Below are 22,386 nucleotides of genomic sequence, written 5' to 3'. Positions count from 1 at the left end.
TCTTCTTTATAATTGTGGGAGAGTATTTCTGACTTTTTTCTGGATTTTTTTAAAATTATTTCTCCAATATTTATTTATAAGATTAAAGAAATTCACTTCATAGTCAATATTAGCTAGCTTGAAATTTTAAGTTAACCAAATTGACTATAAATTTCCTATCCTATAAAGAGAAAGAAACAGAGGACCTTTATAAACCAATTAATGAAGACACAATGTGTGGCATCACCAGTGAGAATCAATATTTCTCTAACACTGTGTACTAGTTTGAAAACAAACCAGTGGGAGGCACCAAGTCAGAATAACAATTTAATGGAAGTTAAAGAAAAGGAAAAAAAGTAAAAGAAAACACTGGTTCAAACTGACAGAGTCAAAATACAACCTGAGTCCCTGTTAGGCAGGGTGGTGGTAGCAGTCTGGTAGAATGGTGGGTGCAGGCCTCTGAAGCAGTGATCCTGCAGTAAAAGAGTCTGCACTTCCTCAGAAGGTCCAGTGGTGGCTGTGTAGCTCCTGTCCTCTGGAAATCCAGTGGAGAAGGGTTGTCTCTGGTGTTCAGTCCCAGATTATATCCACAATGGGATGCTTGGTTCCTCCCTCTGGGTGGAGCATCTCACAATGGGGTAATGAGTCATGAGGCCAAGTGTTGATTAGGCTCATTAACAGAAGATAGTCCAGAGGGAGTTATCTCTGAGTCATGTGGCAGAACAATGATGGGCAATTAACAGCAAGATAGTCTGGGGGGAGGAGGCAAGGAAACACTGCCCCAGCTGATTTCAACAGCTCATGAGGATGGTAATAGAATACACTGCAACCCAGGACACACTGTAATGACCATCCTAAGTAATACAAGCATTGCATACCACCATACAATAGATTCCGCTCTAAATTTCTGTGTGCTGAGCTAATATCAATTTTCAGGACAAAGCTTTTGTATTCCAGGGTCTTTCTGGTTTTCATTAATATCTGTTTCCCTCCAAAGTGTGCACAGCTCATGCTCCTGTCATTATAAAATATACTGCAACTATTTTGTTACTTTTGGCATATTAAAGATTGAAAACAATAAATCTTAAATACTATAGTGCTTCTCTTTAATCAAGCAGTTTTCACATGAATATTTTTGGTGAAAATCATATCTATCATGCAAATAGCTGTAAGATTCAGCTATTCTTAGTTTTTATATTTTCTATGTCTGAAATTACTTGTTTCAGTCATTTGCATTTATTGCGCCTAACATTTCTAATTAATCAAACTAGGATTTGGAAGAGAATTTTAAACATAGTTGAGTGAATGAAATGTCATTGCACCCAAAATTACAACAAACATTTTTCCCAAATTTTATTTGGTGTAAATTAGGGTTTTTCCTATTGTTATCTACATCTGCTGACAATTCCCATCTAACTTTCAAAAGAAGTGAATATAATGTGCTCTAGCTCCCAATTAATGCATTTTTGCAGATTTGGTTTTTTTTCAAAACAGAATTCAGTGTTTGCCAAGAATTTCTCAGTGACTGTTGCTATGTGGTATTTAAGCATAAGTCAGTATTTTTGGTTTGATGTTCCTGAGTAATCTTTACTTGGAGGCATTGGGGACAATATGTTTTTTCTTAAATTGTTTTTATATAGGCCATGTAAACCATGGGCTTACCAGAGGTGAATTTTAAATTTCTGAGAAAGTTAACAAATACATTTAGATGGAAGTACTTGGCATATTGCCAAATTACATGGAAGACTAAATAACAGAAAAGCAACAGCTAAGAATTCTGCAAAGGTTTGTCTGTGAAATTAGACTATTTCCAGCTTCTATACAAATTGTAATTTTGTACCTCGGTCCTTCCTCAAATATTTCTGTCTTGATTGTTTACATTTCATGGATATTGGAGATGTCTAAAGCAAGTTAGTTGGTGTTTTACATTCGCCTTGTTTACAAAGATTTTATTTGTTAGAAGATAAATATAGAGTCTGTTTTTAGTGCTATGCACAAGATGTAAAAAATACATTGGGTTTACTCCTACTTTATATAAATTTCAACAATATAAACAGTCATCATCTGAAAATTATATAAAAGTTATGAAAAATACATTTTAAACAGCATTTTTTCTGTAACCGGCTTATTGTTATCTAATTTTTATCTTTAAAGGATGAAGGCATATTAGGAAATACTTGACCTGAAATTATAGACATATGGTCCTTTCAATCTCACAACAGTAAGGAGACCTTCCTAAAGCAGACTGCAGTTTTAGTGATATTGCTGTTGCATGCACAGAGATTTATAAAACTGAACGAAACATCCTGCTCTCTGCTAGGGCAAGCCACATTCTATATAGAGACATGTCATTCCCCAACTGACCAAGATAAGATAGTGATCTAGAATCTTTTTAGTAATGGCAACTTTGCACTTTTCTTTCTGTTCTTAGAAAGTTTTCTTGGTGTAGATCCATACTAGAACAGAGGAAGAGAATGACTCTGATTAATAAGAACATCACCAGAGTGTTGCTGCAGCTCTGGAAAAAGTCAGCACAAAATCTAAGCAAAAGAACAGGTGTTTTTTCATATTTTAAATTAATTTGTGTTTTATAATGAAATATGTGTGGGAAAACTTGGTGGAGAAGTTGATGTTGCATCCCCTAGGTAGAATATTCAGCAGAAATTAATGGAGTACATCACAACAGTAGCTATGACTGTAGATGTCTAATATGTGAAGATAGACTGTTTATATAAAGAAGACATTTCGCTTATGGTAAGAGCTGAAATATGAAACAAAGCCGAGGCTATGAGCGTGATTAAGGGGCTGGGGCATGTCTCTTATGAGTAAATGCTGAGGAAGTTGGGCCTGTTCTGCCTCGAGAAGAGATGACTGAGAATGGACCTCAGTAAAGTCTAAGAGAATCTGAAGGGAGGGTGTCAGGAGTTTTCCACGCTCTTCTCAGTGGTGCAAAGCAATAGAAGAAGAGGCAATGGGCAGAAACTGTATGTGCAGGAAGTTCCACCTGAATATGAGGAAGAACTTCTTTCCCCTGGAGTGATATTCCCCTGAATATCACTGGAGATATTCAAAAACCATCTGGACACAATCTGGTGCTATGTGCTCTAGGATAACACTGCTTGAGAGTGGACATGGCACCAGATGACCCACTCTGGTCTCTTCCAACCAGGCCCATCCTGTGATTCTGTGAAAGCTTTGGGTTATTTTTCTATTATGGACCTAAAAGTAATCATATTCACTGCAAAATAGGAATTGAGGTTTCTTTTCATTTTTACCTTAGAGATAAACAGTACCATGTGTAGACACTGTCTTTAATAATCTTCTTAATTCCATCTTGATTCTAAGATGCAGCAGTTGCACTTAAAGTAAGTAATTCCAGACTAAGTAGAATTAACTATAAATTTTAGTATGGCAGTTTCTATTCTGGCTATTACTTTATGACATTTCTGAATTAAATCTAAATAAGATATCTGAATACATCCATCTGAACAATAGTACTAGGCAGATTATTTGGAAAATTTAAGGACCCTTTGCAGACAAAGATCTTTTTAAATACTAGGCCTTTCATTAACGTCTTAGAATTTCTAGAGATTCCTTTGGTTTCCTCTTCATTGTGGAAGAGCCAAAACCACACCATGAGTGCTAGAAGAGCTACTGCTGTTTTGTATGTGTGACATGAAATTTAAATCTGCCCCTACTTGCCTCATCTTACTTCAGTGCAATTATAAGCATAAAGCTGGCAAGGACTTCTGCATATTGAATTAATTCTTCTGTTGTTGCAGATAGTCAGATAGTGTAAACACTTTGAATGCACTTCTGCCTGAGTTCTGATCACACACAATCCTGCCTTTTTTTCCTCACAATTTCAGAAATGCCATCCATATTACTCTTTATTCTGAAGCTCTTAACAATTACATTCTACTCATCTTAGTGACTGATTCTATTACTATTCATTCCTGAGTTCTCCTCTCTGCTCTCTTTCACTTACTGTCTAGGATCCTTTGCTGTGCTTTCTTCATTGTTACTTGCTTATCTGAGCTGCAGTATATTCCTAGTTTGTCAACTCACGTACACACAGCCAGGAGGGGAGCCTGTTATCATCTACCACCATTTTCTTTGCTCCATATGTGTCTTTGAATGTATTCTAAATTTGATCAGTGTTTCCAGCTTTTGATGTTGTCATCTTTATTTTTGAATGCACAGGAAAACTTCATATATAGTATATGCCTTCTCAACATAGTTGAATATTATGTATTTTGCATGGCTTCTTCAGAAGCAAAAAGTCTTGTTCTTGTCACCTTAATTGTCTGTGTCATCTTGATAACAGACACCTTGACCTATTTGCTTTTTTTTTCCATCACAGATAAAGGTGTATGGGTAACTTACTTGTTTTGCAGCCCTGATTGCTATCTACGCAGCATTTTTAAGTCATTTAGCTTTCAGCCATATCCCCTCAGTTAGGTTTGCAGTTAGTTTTCTGTTTAACTTGATCTTAGAATCAAAAGTGGGGATCTTTGCACAAATTCTTGTTTAGAAAGCCCCTATCTCAACAAGAATGTAGTTACTTCAGAGTCCAAACTGCATTTAGCTAAAGACACTAGTCAAGCACTATACAAACACATGTATTTGCTCTGAAGCACAAGAAGCTACTCATTTTTCATTATCACCAACAAATTCCATACATGTAGTTATTTTGGAAGATGTCCCGTGTCAGCACACTTTAATTTTCTCTTCATGGTTCATGCAGAATCTGTGCTATAGAAAATTTGTGTGAAGGCCTGCTTTTGCACAGTAACTTCTTCTACACAGGGGAAATTATTCCACAGTGCTTACATTAGGACTCCAAATGTAAAGTTGAATTTTTTAGCATATAAATTACTTCAAATGCATACCTTGAAATAAATTACCTAAGCAGCACTGTCATTCTAAATCTTCCCCATCCTTTGAACTGTCAGTTCCCATATTAAAAGGATACCAAATAACAATTTTGTATTTCTATGTTGCAAGGGACTAAAGCACATACAAAACAGGGGGGAAAGCAGCCAGTGTTATATATTATATTTATAATTTATGAACCATTTATTTTAAAGTTTTGAGTTTAGGTTCTCTCTACAAGGTTATGTGTCATAAATGATAACTACTAAATTTTCTGATCCTGCTTTTAATCAAAGCTTTTTTGTGTGATCTTGAAAACATTCACTGATTTTTATGTATCGGAATGTCCATTTGGTGTGTTATTAATGATTCACTCCTTATTTGTATTCTTTAGTATTCATGGCAACATTAGTTCCCATAGGTCTCATACACATTAGCAGATCCTAGACCACTGGGATTCAGAAAGTGAAAATGACATGTCATATGCATCTATCTTTTGCCTTCTTTATTGGACATCATTGAAGAATACCATGAATGGTTCGTGTTTTTAACATCTGCTGAATGTTTTTTTGTTGATGCTTTGTGTGCATGCAGGTCTTCATTAGAACAAGTTAAGTAAGAAAAAAGTGCATTCTTATTAGAATAAGGATGCATTGGAAAATGCACAAGAAAAGAATGCATTAGAAGCCTGCAGGCTTCCAATACATTATTTAAGATGAAGGAAGCAGGAATAATGCTCACCATACTCTTAATTGAGGCTTTAATATTTCTTTCATAAGACAGCTGCATATTTGCACTATTTGCAGGAAAGGAAAGCAGAGGGATACAGAAATACTGAACACAGTAGTATAGGTAAGATATTAGTCAGAAGAGTCGCCAGAAGGAGCGAATGAAGTACGATTTCAGAGCACCATGGCTTTGCTGTCAGGGTCATTAGTGTCATCCCAATTTGTGAAAGACAGCTTGATATGGTACTACTGTTAATACTATTCATGTCTGAAGGTACAACTTCAGTTGGGAATGTTTTTAGGCTTCAGGTGTCTGAGATGAAGACAGATTCAGCAGCTGATATTAGCCTGTCAATTTGCCACCACCCCGAGAGATGTCATACACAGCTGTGACCAAAACAATGCATACGGAAGACAGAAACATGCACTTGACTGCTTTAACTGCAACTCACTGGGCAATTATGAGCTTATGCAAAGTCACAGCTGTGGTAAATACAGCATACTTACTTATAAATGCAGAACAGATAAAACTTAGCTGTCAATTTAGTGAGGCATGTGCACAATTAACAGGTAAAAGTAATTACCATAAATTATGAGGAACAAGCATAACTAGTGCACAAGGCTTACATTGCCATCTTGCTACAGCATTTCATCAGTGACTGACAGAGGTGGTTTTCATGGTAAGAATTACTTGAATCTAAGGCCTTCACAAGAAGTTCTATAACAACCTTCAATAGGAAGAAGCACACTCCTGAAATACTTGTCAGCAAGTCACCTGAATTTCACTTCTCCCATAGCTGCATGATCTTAAGCAAATTCAAGCTGAATTGCTAAAGCAAAATGTTGGATCTCTGAATATTTGGGTCTGGAACAAGAAAAAATTATTCAGAGAGTTCCATTATACTCCTGCTAGATACCATGCACAGAATAGGCAACATTATTGTACGTGTCACTTTAAAGCAATACCTATGGTTGGATAGTCCATGCACCTTCCTAATGGTGATTTTTTGACTGCAATAGAAAAACAGAATATCATGAAACAAATTACAAAAACTCCATCTCTTCTACATGTGGATTTGGCCAGATAGAAATATTGTCTTTTTCTGGATGTCACAATGGGTTTTTTTGTTTGTTTTCTAGTCAGAAAATAATCTTGCTTATATTATTGACTTGGTATTGGGGGTAAAGGATAATTACTGACGTGTTTTTTCTCGTATTTTAGGCTTAAAAAATTCTGCTTTAGGTGCGCAAATCTTGCAATACATTGCAAGATCTTGATTATCTTGCCATTCAAATCTATATTTTCTATTCTGAATAATGGGAAGATAACTTCCTTTGGAATAGCCTGTAGTACTATAAAGGATATTTTAATTAAGTTCATGTTATGAACACTTCTTGCTTTGACCATCAATATTGTTGTAATCTTTAAAATAGTCATTATTTGCTGAAAATAGTTCAGTTCTGTTTGTTCAAAGTCTAGTTGTAATAGACTGAAAAAAACCATATTGGTTTATGAGTAAAGGACAAAAAACTTGGTTTATTTGGATAGAACTGCTTTTCTCCCAGTGGTGTCTCTAATGCATTTTAGCCATGGGGGTTATCAACATGCAAGCAGTGGCACTGGGCTTGGTGCTGCCTGTGTGCCAGGTGCCAGCACTTTGTAGAAAGGGCAGCAGGGGAGAAAGATTTTAGCAAGGCTTGTGAAGTTCTGCTGAGAGCAAGCCAAATTATCCCCAAGGTAAGAGCTGTTCCTTATTTCTGCTCTAATACTACTTGATCCTCTCTGTGTCTCTTATAGGACATTTAAAAAGGAAAAAAACACAGTGTTTCACTGAAGCAGAACCACACACTGCTGATGTTTGTCTTGATTTATATATATTTATGTTTCATGCCTTCAGTGAGAGAATCTCTTCTATTCACTTCTGACTGCCATGAACATAACACCTATTTCCATTATCCGTATGTTGATGAGCTAGCCCACATGATGGAAAATCCCTTCTGGGACTGGCAGGCAGTAGTCACACAAGTATCAGTTAATCTCACTAAGCTATTACTGCAATTAATAGACATAGGCAGTAGATTTGAATTTAAAATCTGCATTTCAGCAGGAAACAGAATCCTGCTTTAGAAACTATTAATAGTTTTCTGTCCATAATAAAACAATTTCCTGCACTAATTGCATTCCAGGTGCCTCCTATAATTTAAATGGATTATTGCTAGAAGACTCTGCCCCCCTTTTCCTTGAGTTCAAGGAGGATATTTTCAGTTCTTTGCAATCAGCATTTTTATTTTAAAAAAATCTGAAAAATTCATTGTGTAAGAAAATATTATCTGTATAGTTTTCTTGTTGTTTCCAACTGTAACTCTTGAACAGAATGAGGGGAAAACAGAAAATTAATAGAAAATGCAGCCTCCTGTCCCCTTCATGGAGTGAGTAGGGAAGGTGAGTATAGACCTCACTACCAACAGCATTGCAGACTGGCTGTTGGACATGTAGGAGTTAAGAATCAAAACTTGGATCAACAGACATGACTGAAGCATGTGTGAGGAAAGGTAAGACACAAGAATTTCAGGAAAATAGAAGGAGATTCCTGGGATTTAGGGTTTGATGGTCCATACCTTTAAGGCACCTGAATTCTATGTATGTGTTTGTGCATGTGTATATATGTATCTTTAGGCTGGAAGTGAAGATATTGTGAAATAATAGGAGCTCTAAAACAGTCATGTTTTCCTTTCAGAAGAATTTCACAGTCTACTCAAATCTGTGGGTCTGTGTAAGCATGAAAAAGTAACAGTAAAGAGCATTTATTCATAACTGTTGTTTTTCTTTGCTTGAAAGCTACTTGTGGGCTGCACTGGCAACAGTTCTGGATGTTAACCACATTTTATTGTTGTCTAACACGCCACATTAGAGAACAGTTCAACTTTGAGAGAAAAACATAACTATAATTCCCTGCTAGTCATACAGCACAGACTTCTGTGACAGCATAAGACATGGGTTCACTGTAACTGTGGGTTTGTTATGCGGAACCAAAGGTGAAGCACATCTCAGAAAAAAAGCTTTGCAACTGTAAATAGAAATAATGGTTGGAGAACATTGTTCTGCTCTGCCTTTAAGGTGTTTCAGCTGAAAAGACTAAATGAAATGTATGGAATTAAATGAGACTCATTTGAAAATAAGTTAAAGCCTTTTAAATGGTGGTTACAAATATTAAGTGGATTATTGTGTTTAAGGGAGTAAAGAATAAAACTCATGGATTATGTTGCTGTGGCTGTTCTTCAGGACTTGCTGGTAAGAGTGACCTTATTTGAGAATGCAAAAGAGAGTGATTAACATGACATATTAAATAAGAAACTTTAAAGAAATTAGATTTTTTGAGAGAAAACAAATGTAAGGAGAATGAAAGCTGAGGTACTTTCAGTACATTGAGAGTGAAAAAAAACAAACCCCAATCCTACCTCCTGAAACAGAAGTTTCTAAAAGTGGTAACGAAAACCATCATATGACTAATATCGCCCTTTAACCCTGCTTTTATATTCGGTGAAATTTCAAAAAAATTAAAAATAGGGAGATGAATTCTTTGTAGTTAGGATACCAAGATACCTGTTTCAGTTTAACAATATTTTCTCTTTTCCCTCTGTTATTAATGTCTACAAAGAGCCTGACTGGAGGTTCAATAAACTCCTTATAAGACTTCCCCCTTGATGGCACAACTGAGGGCCCCACATGCCTTCCTCCAACACCTAGAACTCTGCAGTCACTCTTAGTGCTTTGGGCTAACCCTTGCAGTGTTGTTGATAACCACAGGGAAGAGTAACAAGGGTTAACCACCTGTGAGTTGGGCAAGCCTGCTGGTCCCTGTGTAGAATCCCAGATCCTGGCCCTGACAGACAGCCAAGCTGGCAGACAAGCCTCTGAGGACATCAGGTTGGATTGGTGTAAGGCCCCAGAGCTCGCTCAATGAATCTCTTAAAAGGATTTAAGATGATTTTTTGCAACTTGAGTTAGGTGCAAGGGAGAAACACTGACAAGATATTCTCAAGAGGGCAAACAAATAAAAACTTTACTGGTAAACTTCAGAAAACCTGGGAACTTTGGTGAAAGTTTAGAGCAACATTAAATCAACATAAAGCATTTCACAAAGCATTATTTTAGCAAACTCTAAGCTCATTCCACTTAGCAAACCAACCCATCTGACTTTAAGTTACTCAAACTTTGAGAAGAAGGAATTGGAAGAAAGAGAGAAGAGATATAGAGAAGAACAAATATAGCCACCACTCCTGGTTCCACTTGTGTTCACCTGAAAGAAAGTCCACAAGGAGGTAAGGTCAATACCTGTGTGTACCTCGTGCTCTGTCTTATGCACCCATTAGCTTTTCTGGACCCTCCCCCCAGGTGAGACTTCTGGTCATTTGGCCACTCAGGACCTGGGTTAGAGGCTCCAGGGTCACAGTGTGGAGCATTGCCTCCCATATGCCAGGGCTTGACCCCGCTGTGGGGCTGGGATACAGGCCCTGGGGGTGTGGGGTGTGTGGAGCAGGACATCACCTCTCCAGGGCAAGACTTGGCTTGCTCCTTTCCCCATACAAGTGCCTGAAGTGTTTCAAGCCAACAATCTCCTCCAGTCTCCCACAACTAATGTATTGGTGACTCCATATCTCATTGAAGGGAGTCTTCAGTAATGGTGTCACTTCTCTTTGGCCCCTTCTGCAGATACTAGGTCTGGGCTGAGCTGGCTCCTGAAGAATCTTATTTGCCTTCAGCAATGTCCTGATCAGCTGCATGTCTACTGGTCAATCACAAGTTTCCAGCCTCTCCTGTCTCAACAGCCTGCCCACCCCTACCTGTGGGAACATGGCCTCTGGCCATTCCTACTCCCTTTCTCTGTCCGGCTCAGCTTCTTCTCCACACGTGTTTGTGCAAAATTTTCCATGATGGTGGCAGCTCCCTTGTCTGTCCCGACAACTTCCTCACCAGACAACACAGAGGTGCTGCCAGAGCACATAGAGAGACCTCACCACAAGCAGCAGAGAGGGGGGGAGGGAACTGTGGAGCACAGAGCAGCTGATGGCATGGCCACTGGAGGGGCAGGACACTGGGTCCTGCCAGCCAGGATCACAGCAGGTGGTAGCAGGGCTGGATGCCCAGTGTGATGGGCCATGAGCATACCCTGGCTGAGGAAACCATGGCAGTTTTTCCCCTGGAAGCTGACAGGCTGTCCCAGGGGAAGCACTGCTCCTTGCATGCTGTTTGTGTAAGGCTGTGCCATGGGCAGCTGTTGGAAGTCAGCTGTTGGGCTCAAGGGGTCTTTAGACAGCCCTGTGAAACAGTCCTTGCTCTTTCTTGTTTTGCTTCTCTAATTTTTTTGTCTTTTGACATTATCCAGTTTTAAACAAACATAAGTGGTTTTTATGACCACAGTCTTACACTGTTAAGAAATGTGTTCCTTCTTAATAAAAATAAATACAAATTTCAAATAGCAAATTCATTGTTCTGATTTTTCATGACAGGTCCTTTCCATAGGCAACAATGACTTCTCTTTGAATGTTGTAAGATAGTTCTAATTTAAAAAAAATAACAAAAGATGTGAAATATATGTCCATGAAAAGGGGAACACCAATAGCTTTAGCAGGATGAATTTGTTCCAAGGTGTAACATAACAAAAAAGAATAGCAGAAGAAAGAAGGAGAGCATTATTATAGTCCTCTTTGTGTCTGAGTCCATGCAAACTACAGGGGGTGCATTAGACATAGAAATATATGGAGACAAAACCATCAGGAGCACATGCTCCTGAACATATTAAACGTTTTTATTATCTCTCTATCTGCCTTTAAAAACCAAGACTCAATTGTGCAGCTCTCAAAAAATTTTACACTTTCAGGCCTCCATTTTGAAGCTGATGCAGCTGATACCTGTTGGAATAGAGAAAATCAGTAGGGAGTGGCAAAAGTTAATGAAGATTGCCTATCAGCTGGGTTGCAGACCTGCCTGTGTATCTGCTTACCATTACAGCTGAATCTCAAACCTTTTAACATTCTGACATTAATATGAAGTCTAGTAAACACCAAAACATGGAGAGCTGTATGTACACAGGGGAGCAAGCTAAAGCTGAGAGGATTTTATAGGCCAAAGGGCTTGCCTGTTTCTTAGGAAATCAGTTGTTAGGCATTCTTAGAGAAAGATAAGATACAGTTTCAATTTTTCCTTTTTTTTTTTTGTTCTAAAGGCTTGGATGATGAGTACTCTCCTTTAGGACACAAAGCAATCTAGGAAGCCAACTCTAGAGGTCAAATGAGAAAACTGCCTCCAAGTGCAATAGAAGGATTATAAGCAAAGCTTATGTTCTATAAAATGAGATTGTGTACTGTTACAAACAATGTGAGAATCTTAATAGGTAAAACCACACCAGTGGTTTATGTTAATAGCTGTTGTGGGAAGGTAGATAGTCTATTTGTTATTCAAGTAGAATGTTTTTATGGGTTTTACAGAAACCTGGAGCCTGCTAGATATTCTTCAGTGCTTTCTCTCATTAACTCTTTCCATATTTGTGGACACAAGACAATTGCAGCAATTTTACTGCAGATGATTTGTTTAAAAAGTTTTCTGTTTAGCAGCACAATTGTATTTCCCAGATGAACCCAAACTGGACTCAAATCCATGGACTAGTGGAGTGTATTTTCTTGCAAGGCATCATCACTTGTTGCCATTTGAAGATAAAAAGAAATGAATGTCAGTCAGAATAAAGTAACAAGTTTTGTCTGCAGTGCTCTGTGTGCTTGCTACAATTACAGAGAGCTAAAGGTAGATGCCACTAGCTTGTGGTCTTCCTTGAATTTTAGTAGATAATTCAGTCTGACCTCAATTACCAGAGTTAAATTAAAGTTTCAGGAATCATGAATAAACTGTTCCTGCACCTACCTTTTTTTTCTCCTCATGATTACAGATTTTACTCTTCTGTGAGATCCAGAGTCTCAGGTGCCTTATGTTAGCAAAGCTCTGAAGAACTGACATAGTTTTGACCTGTTCTCTCATGTCAACTTTATTATATGCTGAACAACATGGGAAAGAAAAACAACCCAACAATAAAAACAATCCACCTCCAAAATATTGGGAAGGTAGAGAAGGATTTAGGACTGCAGGAAGGGGATATTCTGTGCAACTTTGCTGTCTTTTAGCCAGGCTGATCTCCTAAGTGGATCAAGAAAAAGAGATGGTTAGATATCAGTATTTCAGGAGTGTGGGGATGACTGATTGGTTCCTTGGGATAAGCAAAACCTATTCAGGAGCAATTCAGGGCAAACAGGATGAGAGAAAGATTTAGAGCTCAGTGACTAGCTCAGGAAGGAAAACAAACAAGGGTTAGGGATTGGCAATAGTTCACTAAAGCCTTTTCTTAGAGAAATTGTCCTGTCTATAAAATGTAAAAAACTTTCTGTGCAAATTTTTTAAATTAAATTTTCTGAAATTTACACCTACAGACTTATAGTTCAAAACAGAACTTTTAATAATTAGATATATTTAAAATTGTAAAATCTCTTTTATTGCAGTACTGGTTATTGATTTGTATTGCTTGAAATTTTTGGTCTATTTTACTGTGTGTTGTATGTATGCATATGTTGCTGATTCTTATATAGTAGTAAAAATTTCTTAAGATCTGTGTTTGAGATTTGACCACGGTGACTCTTTGTAAATAGGTTTATGCAAAGTTATGAAAGGATAAAATTCAGCATACTCTTACACTGATGTACAAAAGTTCAACATCAATAATTTTTGTTTTATCCCAGTATCATTTCTTGTTGGGGTCCCTCTCCCCTGCCATGGAGCCCTGGGAGAGGGGCCCTGGGGAGGAGACACGGGGTTTCCCTGCCCCTGGTCAGCCTCATTTCCCATTGGTTGGTTTGTGTTCTCTGGTGGGTCCAAGGACCCTGGGGTCCCGTGACTGCGGAGTTCCTGAGCTGAGCCCCGGCCATGCGGCTGGAGAAATAAACATCTCTGAAACATCTACCACGAATCTGTCCATATATACTTCGCTTTCCACGGGACTCCTGGTTGGAAATATACTTGTTACAGTAATCCCTGCTGTAACAATTTTTGTTCAGAATTTAAGCATATATAGTGAGGTATTTGCTATTGGAGTTGTTGTCACAACAGATTAAAATTTTACCCATTTTGGAAAATAAAAAGAGAATAAATAATAAATAAAAATCTGTGACCTTCAGAGATACTCTAAACCCCTGTAGGGAGGATTCAGTGAAATTTGATCAAAGTGAAATGGAATAATTCACTTATATGTTGTGTATTGTGTCCAGGTTCATATTGTTGCACCAACATTTTTCACAAGGTGGGTGAATTGTTAATATTTCTTTCCATTTTTATCAGTCTCATGAAGCTGATCAAACAGATAATTATATGCTGTGAGATGAAAGCATATACCTGCTTCTACAAAAATCAAAATACTTAACTCCTCATGTTACATGTACGGAAGAGGACCCACATTTTTAAGTCCTTATGAGCAGATAAATGTAGTGCTCTCAGTTTAAATACTGGCAAGTGAAAAAACCAAAATGCAGGAGTGCAGTTGTGTATTAATAGGTACCCATGTGCATGTTGAATACTCTTCCCTTGTAAAAACAAAATAAGGGAAAGAGAAAGAAAAGGATGGGAAGGGAAAGAAAAGGGAAAAAAAATAACAGGAAGGAAAGGCAGCAAAAAATGGAGAAGAGAGAAAAGAGGGAATAAGAAACAAAGAAAAAGAAAGGAAGAAAATGGAAAGAAAGAAAATAGGAAAAAAGAAAAGGAGAAAATATAAATTAGAGGAGAGGAGAGGAGAGGAGAGGAGAGGAGAGGAGAGGAGAGGAGAGGAGAGGAGAGGAGAGGAGAGGAGAGGAGAGGAGAGGAGAAAGGAGAGGAGAAAGGAGAGGAGAGGAGAAAGGAGAGGAGAAAGGCAGGAAGGGGAGGGGAGGGGAGGGGAGGGGAGGGGAGGGGAGGGGAAGGGAGGGGAGGGGAAAGATGAGAAGAAAGAATGGGATAGGAAGAAATAAAAAATACAAAGAAGCTCCTTTTAAGTGCAGTCATATGTCATCTGATAGGCTTGAGGCCATGTATTCACATACCTTTTCTATTTAAATAAGAGCTGCATCTGCCCTTGCCAGGTATTGCACAGGGTGCTGAATGTTAAAAGGTTTCCAGATAAATCAGACAAACTAGATGTAGTCACAAAGGAAATTTTCAGCTTTCATCCTAGCACCACAAAATATTTGACGTATTTATTAGGATGCCAATTTCATAATTAGGTTGTAGAATGTCTTCCTTCCTTTCCATACTGTGTGGTTTCTGTAAAGACTTCAAACTCATTCATTCTTGCATCTAGGTTTGGTTAAAAAACCTAACGTTGAAAAAAATGTTGAGCCAAAGCTGGTAGATAGGTACCAAGTGCTTTCATCTTTGTAGCCTAGCTACAAATGCATTGATTTATATGCCTGCTTAATATAATTTGACTAAAACTTTTGTGTCTAGTTTTATCAACTAAGTGTTAACCTTTGACAGAAGAAAACATCCGTTTTCTGACTCATATCTGAATCCTTGATGGATGTAAAAAATTATCTTATATCTTTGCTACCCCTACCAGAATAAGAAAGCAGTGTGTGAAGAAGAAAAATGTGCTTATATCCTTACACATCTCAAAATTCTATTCACAGATTTTAGTTATGCTCGTTACTATGGTGATTCTTACCTGGAATTTCAAGGTTTACATTTGAACATGGAAAACTTCATCCACCTGGAATTTAAGACCTATAATCCTCACGGACTTCTCCTAAATATTGAACAGAGCCCAGAAACAATACGACATTTTTTAATTCAGCTTGTCATCAATAATGGTACTTTGCAGGTAAGGCATCAAAATCTCCCACTGAAGGAGAAGTAAATAAAAGTTAGAATCTGTAAAAATTTTAGTACTTTTTCCTTTTCTTACTGTAGAATATAGTAAAGCTACAGAGATTCTTGACATCTTCAGTATTTTAAGGAAAACAGTTGTCAAACTTGCTATCTGTCATGTCCAATTCTTGGTTAATATGATCAATATGACTCACAAGAGTACACATTAAGACACACAAATAAAGAATGTAGGTTTTGTCTTTCCATGTGGTATAAATTACATTACTGCATTTTATACCTAAACTAACTGAACTTCCGCACGTGGAACTTCATTAAAATTGTCATAAAACCAAACCACTACAGAAAGGCTGTGGAATTCAGTGAATTGTCATAGGAAAAGTTACCATGTTAGGGAATAGAGGGTATCTTTGTTACCATGTATCTCTGAGTAGAAGCCTTTTACTTAATCTATTATTTACATCACAGTTCCACGGGATCAGAAAAAAAAAGCCAAAACATTTCTTTGGCTTTTTGGACAGACTAACTAGGAATATATTTGTTTATAGACTTAAAGGAGTAAAATGTGTATCATAGTATATCTTTACCTTTCGCAAATTATTCCATCTTTTCTGAGGAAGAGATAATGAGCTTTATGAAGAGATAGGCAGATACCAAAGAGGCTGTAAAAAGATATTAAAAGAAAAGTTACTTTTCTTATAGCAGATCTCCCACTTTCCTGCTAAAAATTTCCCAAAGTACCTGTAATTATATTCTTCTGTAAGAACTATGAAATGTCTGTTAGAAACAGCATATTTGTGTTATATTTTCCTTTATGTTTAAAGACCATGACCATACTAAACAGATATATAAACTGAAGATAAACAGAAAAATAAGAAAATTACCTTTTACTTTATTTTGTTATATTGTGATTTTTTTGTCTTTTATTATACTGTGACTATCTTTGTCCAGAAAAAATGAGATTAGTCACGGGCAGGAAGGCCAGGGTTTAGAAAATGCTGATGGCTTTAAGTTCATCTTACTTGTATTCATGGTAAAGTAATGATGCAGAAAAATATTTTTCTAACATATCATAAGCACCATAAAATATGAAAGTACTTTAATTGACACAAACCTATTCAGAGATCCCAGTGTGCCATGTTAAAACTAATTGAATTCACTTAATCATTCACAAAGCTGGTCAATTAAATGTAGATTTAAAGCCCAATGAACAAATGGTTCTAAGCTCACAATCATGCTACAATTACAAGGAGACAAACCATGAAATCAAGTGCTTGTTCACATTAGCACAGGAAATTAAATGGTGCTCCAAAATGCTCAAGCCTGCACACTACATTACGTGTTTGTAAGTGCAAGGAAACCATAAAATGGTAAGTAAAATTCACCCGTGGCCAGTGTTAATTTCAGATGGGTTGCAGATGGTCAACTTCTTTGCAAATCAGACCCATAATATCTGATTATACAATACACAAAGATTAAAGCATTTTCATGCAGGCTAGGAAGCATATATGTGTACTTTTATATTTCTGGTACAATAGGCTTCCTTATCCGGCACTTTTAATGAAACATTAATTTTTCTTGATACACATGACATCCTTTAGGTTTTTATGAAATAATTTATGATTTTAAAATTCAAGTTTCTAAGGCTACAACTGTTTAATTATTAGAAATAATGTAATTAAAACCTTTTCCCACTCCATAGTACCAGTATTTATGTGATGAAGCCACAGAAGTCAAAAACATCACTAGCACTGCTAGAGTGGACGATGGACACTGGTATAATGTGCAAATTAGGTAAGTTTACTGTTGACTGTTTTTATAATTGTTTCAAAGACCATATAGGTTGAACAGTTAGTAAATTCCACAGATATTATATCTCATTAAGTATGAGTGATACCTGAACATGTACAGTAAAATCATTTTATGGCAGTCTGGGCCACAACTATCCTTGGAAAGAATGTTTATAACTACAGTTGGACAGTGCTCATCACATCCCTGATGTGGAAATAAACTTATTCACATTGAAATAATTTACTGTAGCAGACATAAACATTCAGTCATGGAAGATGCTGTGCAGTAGGTCCAAGCTACTCAGCCTAGGAAATAGCTGAATTTCCAACAATGAGAGTGTGACTAATAGAAAAATCTTGGAAAAGAAATAGATAGGCAGAAACAGCACCATGAGTTTCATTGGTGTCACTGACTTGCAACTCATAATAGGATATATAATTCCTGTAGAAGTAACAATACTTGCAACTGAAGGACAATAAAATGAAAAGAAAATGAGGTCAGTGGTAGGCTTTCCATGGTTTTTTACATAAACGTATCTAATGACCAAAGATTCGTGCTCATAGAATCCGCAGCCTTGACTGTGAAAATGAAAGTTTTGGGTTCACTTTATAGGAAAGTTAGGCACCTAGTGAGCTCTCTGGGTGCCTAGCTCCTATTAGGCAGCTTAAAGTAGGTCCAATCATCTTGTCCAGCAAGAAGAAAATAAGCTAGCTGTCTGCTTGTCTCTCAGGACTATGTTAGTCCTTAAAAAGTTTGTGGAGGAATGCAGAAGGAACAAAAACCTTTTAATGGAATAGGAATTGTATAGCTATATCTGTCCAAATATTGTTAAATGAAGAACTTTTGCAGGGCAGCACTGTGTCCCTTTCCTTCCATGGGAAATGTAGTGGAGTGTGTATCCATTATACTGTACCTTGATCCCTCAGATGCGGCAGTGAGTACTCAGTGAGAAGAACCACAATTTGTTACTGCATTTCAGCTACCATTGCTATCATATTTTTTTTCCAGCAAGTTAGACCACACTCAAGGTCCAGACTACTCAGTAGCATTACACAAATTAATGCAAGGAGCAAAAGACAGTAATCCACTGTGGTTGTGCTTATCACCCAGAAAGGAACACCATAAACCAAACCATGCTAATGGAAGTTAAAAGCAATTGTAAGCTCCTCTGTGACCAGGAAGAAATAGAATGCAGTCTCTGTGACACTGATAAAAGTGAGATTCTCTAAAATCTAATAACATACAGAGTTATGTTTATTTCCTGGTTATGACACCCTCTCAATATCAAAATAGAGAAAGTAAATTGGAAAATAATTTTTAGAGAAGAGATCTAAAGATGACAAAATCGTTAAGCAGCTTCTATATGAATAGAGACTAAATATTCAAGTACTCCGCGAGTCCATTAAAGACAACTAAGAGAGGATTCCATAGAAATCTCAAGTGACACAAACAAAGAGGATAAGGGGTGGAGACATAAAATATCTAGTTACTTAGATAGTTTAAATCCATTGGAATTCAATTGTTATTCCTTTTTGTTAATTTTAAGAAAGATAGAAGATCCTCAAGATAACAAAAATACAAGTACCTGAACCCTCAGTAACGTGGAAATCTTTATGAAAAACAGCCTTTCACTGGCACTGAAGCACTCAGACTGCCATGTCATTTTCATCCCTCAGAGATCCACTAGTTACCATGATGCAAATGCACTTATTCTATGCATTTTCCCCCTACTCCTTCAAGCAGAAAATAACTTGAGTCTGTAAATCAGCCCATGACAATAGCCCCTGACAGAAGAAAACCAACCTAATCTCTGTATTTTGCTTTTCCTTTTGAGCTTAAAAGAAAGGAAGGAAGAGTTGCCTTCTTTCATTTGCAGGAAATTATTTCAGGACAGCTCAGGAAATGAGCCACACTTATTTATGCTGCTGAAAAAGCAGGAATGTGTACTGTTTATGGGATTCAGGCTAGTTACTGAGCAATTAATAATTAATCATTCTACTCGCTTTAGAAGACTGGAAATAGTTCTGGACATTGTTTTAAGATGACATTCTGCAGATGACACCAAGTCGTGTTGGAGTGTTGATTCACTGAAGGGTAAGAAGTCTCTGTAGAGGGATCTGGGCAGACTGAATCAAATGGGCCAAGGCCAATTGGGTGAGTCTTATGAGAAGTGGCTCAGGGAGCTGGGGCTATTTAGCTGGGAGGAAAAGTGCTGAAAGGCTTATAGCTCCCTACAACTCCCTGAAAGGAGGCTATAGCGAGGTGGGGATCAGTCTGTTCCCCCAGCTAACAAGAAATCAGACAAGAGGAAATGGCCTCAAGTTGCACCAGGGGAGGTTTAGGTTGGACATTTGGAAAAAAATCTTCACAGAAAGGGTTGTAAAACACTTAAAGAGTCTGCACAGGGAAGAGGCTGAGTCACCATTGCTGGAGGTATTTAAAAGTCATGTAGATACGGCAGTTAGGGGCTGGTTTAGTGTTGGACTTGGCAGTGCTGGTTAAACAGTTGATCTTGATGGTCTTAAAGATCTTTTCCAACCTAAACAATTCTGTGATTCTACAATTCTAAGACTTAAAATCTTAGTGATGTAGATGTCAGAAAGATTTGAAGTTGCTTCTCACTGTCATCTCATGCATTTTCACATGTGCTTGAGATAATTAAAAAGTCTGTATCCTGGATATATATACTTTACATGTTTTTTTCCTTTATTGAAAATTAAATATATATTGTTGACAGTTAAGTTTGATAGAGTCAGTCTTGAAATATCTGTTAATTGTTTTATAAAGTTACCATTTCATTTAATAAACTGCAGTGTCATACAGCATAATAAAACTTAAAATAACTTTGGTGAAAAAATTCTGTAACTTATTCAGCAACTTTCTAGAGGTTTGCAAACATTTAATCTTCTCAGAACTGATTTTCAGTGAGATAAGTAAGCTAAGTTTTGAACAATGGTATCTGGGAAATTGGCAAAGTTAAATGGGAACATAGGAGATACTGCGTATTGTAACAGTGTATATGCACACGGGACTTTCTTTGCTATGCATATGTTAAGTATTATGAACAGACATTGTAGGTAATAACAATACTTTTTTTTTTGTAAAGAAAATGCTAATTCTTACTATTTAATGTAATCCTAATTGTTTGGAGCTCTTTTGATGTAATCCTGTGATGGAAAGCGTTTTGTCTTTTCAATTCAGGAAAAGCAATGCATTTCAGCTACTGAAGATAAGACATCTTCAAAGAGTATACTGCCTCTACAATATCATATTAAATTAAAGAAGTAGACTTAAAAGAAGTGAGTGTTGTTTAATACAAGTTTAAATACAGTGAAAATTACTGATAGTATCTTCCTTTTCTGCTTACAGGAGAAAATTTTACTTCTTCCTTTATCCCACAGAAATAATTCATCATGTGAATAAAAGAAATGTCACACTGTCTAATGTTTGCAAATAAACACACGTATTACTGTCAGACAATGTCCTTTATCCAGTTCTCATAGCTCAACACACTATTCATGCTGAAAGTAAAATAGCAGCATTGCTGAAGTACATGATGATGGAATATTGTGACTAAAAAAACTGTAATAATTTAATAAATTTGGATACAATATAAGGACCGTATTTGCATCAAAATCAGGCATAACTTGGATAATTTGGGTTAGGATATAACTTTTTGCATCAGATTAGTCTAATTTATGGCGTTGGCTGCTAAAAGCAACACATAGCCAAGGTTTGCTTCAGAGCAGTGCCTGAGACTTCCATTTTACGTGTAAACTACTGTAGTTGTGTACTAAGTCTGTTAATGAAAGTTCATTGCAGATATTTCATTCACATTTCTGACTATTGTTTTGGTTTTCTTAAGAATGTTTCCAGGGAAGTGAAAAAGCTACAGTGAAAAATAGATATAGGCAATATTCCACAGGGACTAGATTACTGCAGGATATTTTGAAGGGAAGGAGATGTTAGACTCAAGCACTGGAAGGTTTACACGTTTGGTTTTGTAGAGAGGATAGAGTTTTCTTACTGGCAATGCAGGGGTTGTTCAACCAGAATCTTCTCATTCCAGCATTTATAAAACTGCCTCCATTAACTACTTTAAGATGTTTCTTCTTCAGTCTTTGTCATCAAAACAAGTTGATAAAATAACATGAATTGCAGAAACAAACCAAACTGCAGCAGCGATATAGAAATTTGCCTTTTCTTGGTCCACTATTCTCCATTTCAGTACTGATAAAAATAGTTTCCTCAATTACATGAAAAGTATTCTTACTTTCATTTTAGTCTCAGATCAGAATTGTCAATTGCTTTTGCAAATATGTCCACTTATAAATTGATTATGCAGTAGATGTCATGAGTACAACTTCTTTAATATGAGTCTATCCACTTTGAAATTTTTTAATTGTCCAAGATCATTAGGATTAAATATCTGGTGTGGGTGCTCCATCAGTTTAGAAACTAACTGCAAAATCTGGCAGTTGCTTTTCTGAGTGTCTTATTCCTCTCCTTTGACTCCTATTGTTTGTAATTTGAGGTTTGCACTAGTTACCTATAGGACTTTTGATGATTGATTGTCTTCCTTTTTTAGATGTAAAAGTTTTCTGATTCCTCTAGTCAGAAAAAGATCTTTCTAATCATGCCATAATGCAACATATGCTCACTCAGGAGCTTGTATATTGCTTGGTTTTGACAGCTTTTTATGGGGGTCTGAGATAATCCATATGGTGCAAAGTATGTTGTATTTATAATCCTTCACAACATGCTACAAACCTCATATTTTCCCTAGGGTTTCAGACAGGTAAGATAAGCAGATGATAAAGTAGTTAGCAAATCCTGCAGATGCTTCTCTGTTTTGTTTGTCTTTTGTTCTTTTTATTTCACTTTTATTGTAAATTCCTATTTTTATTTTATCACAAAGGTGCAGAAATCTGACCTTCATTTTTAGCATAACAGCATATGGGTGAAGAAGTCATTCATCTCTTGTTTCATGCACCATGTAAATGTCACATACTCAATGAAAACATACTTAATGGGCCATATCCTCAAAAACCAGTGTGAGTCAAAAGATATTATTAGCAATTGCTGCTGCTTAATTAGAGAAGTGTATTCAATATTTAT

At 36.9% G+C, this 22,386-nt stretch overlaps 1 protein-coding gene across 4 annotated transcripts in view; it reads left to right on the top strand.

Moving 5' to 3' along the window:
- The window catches only part of EYS (eyes shut homolog), an 860,563-nt gene that overhangs the window by 563,378 nt on the left and 274,799 nt on the right, over positions 1 to 22,386 (top strand). For all 4 annotated transcript variants that reach the window (XM_048297572.1, XM_048297571.1, XM_048297573.1 and 1 more), the window contains 2 exons: positions 15,282 to 15,472; positions 17,180 to 17,271. In XM_048297572.1, coding sequence (XP_048153529.1) covers positions 15,282 to 15,472; positions 17,180 to 17,271 — 283 coding nt within the window. The remainder of the gene's footprint in view (positions 1 to 15,281; positions 15,473 to 17,179; positions 17,272 to 22,386) is intronic.

Source organism: Corvus hawaiiensis, chromosome 3 (assembly GCF_020740725.1).
Source record: "Corvus hawaiiensis isolate bCorHaw1 chromosome 3, bCorHaw1.pri.cur, whole genome shotgun sequence".
NCBI classification, from domain to species: domain Eukaryota; kingdom Metazoa; phylum Chordata; class Aves; order Passeriformes; family Corvidae; genus Corvus; species Corvus hawaiiensis.
Note: the sequence above shows the minus strand (reverse complement) of the source record. Positions and strands in the feature narration are given on the sequence as shown.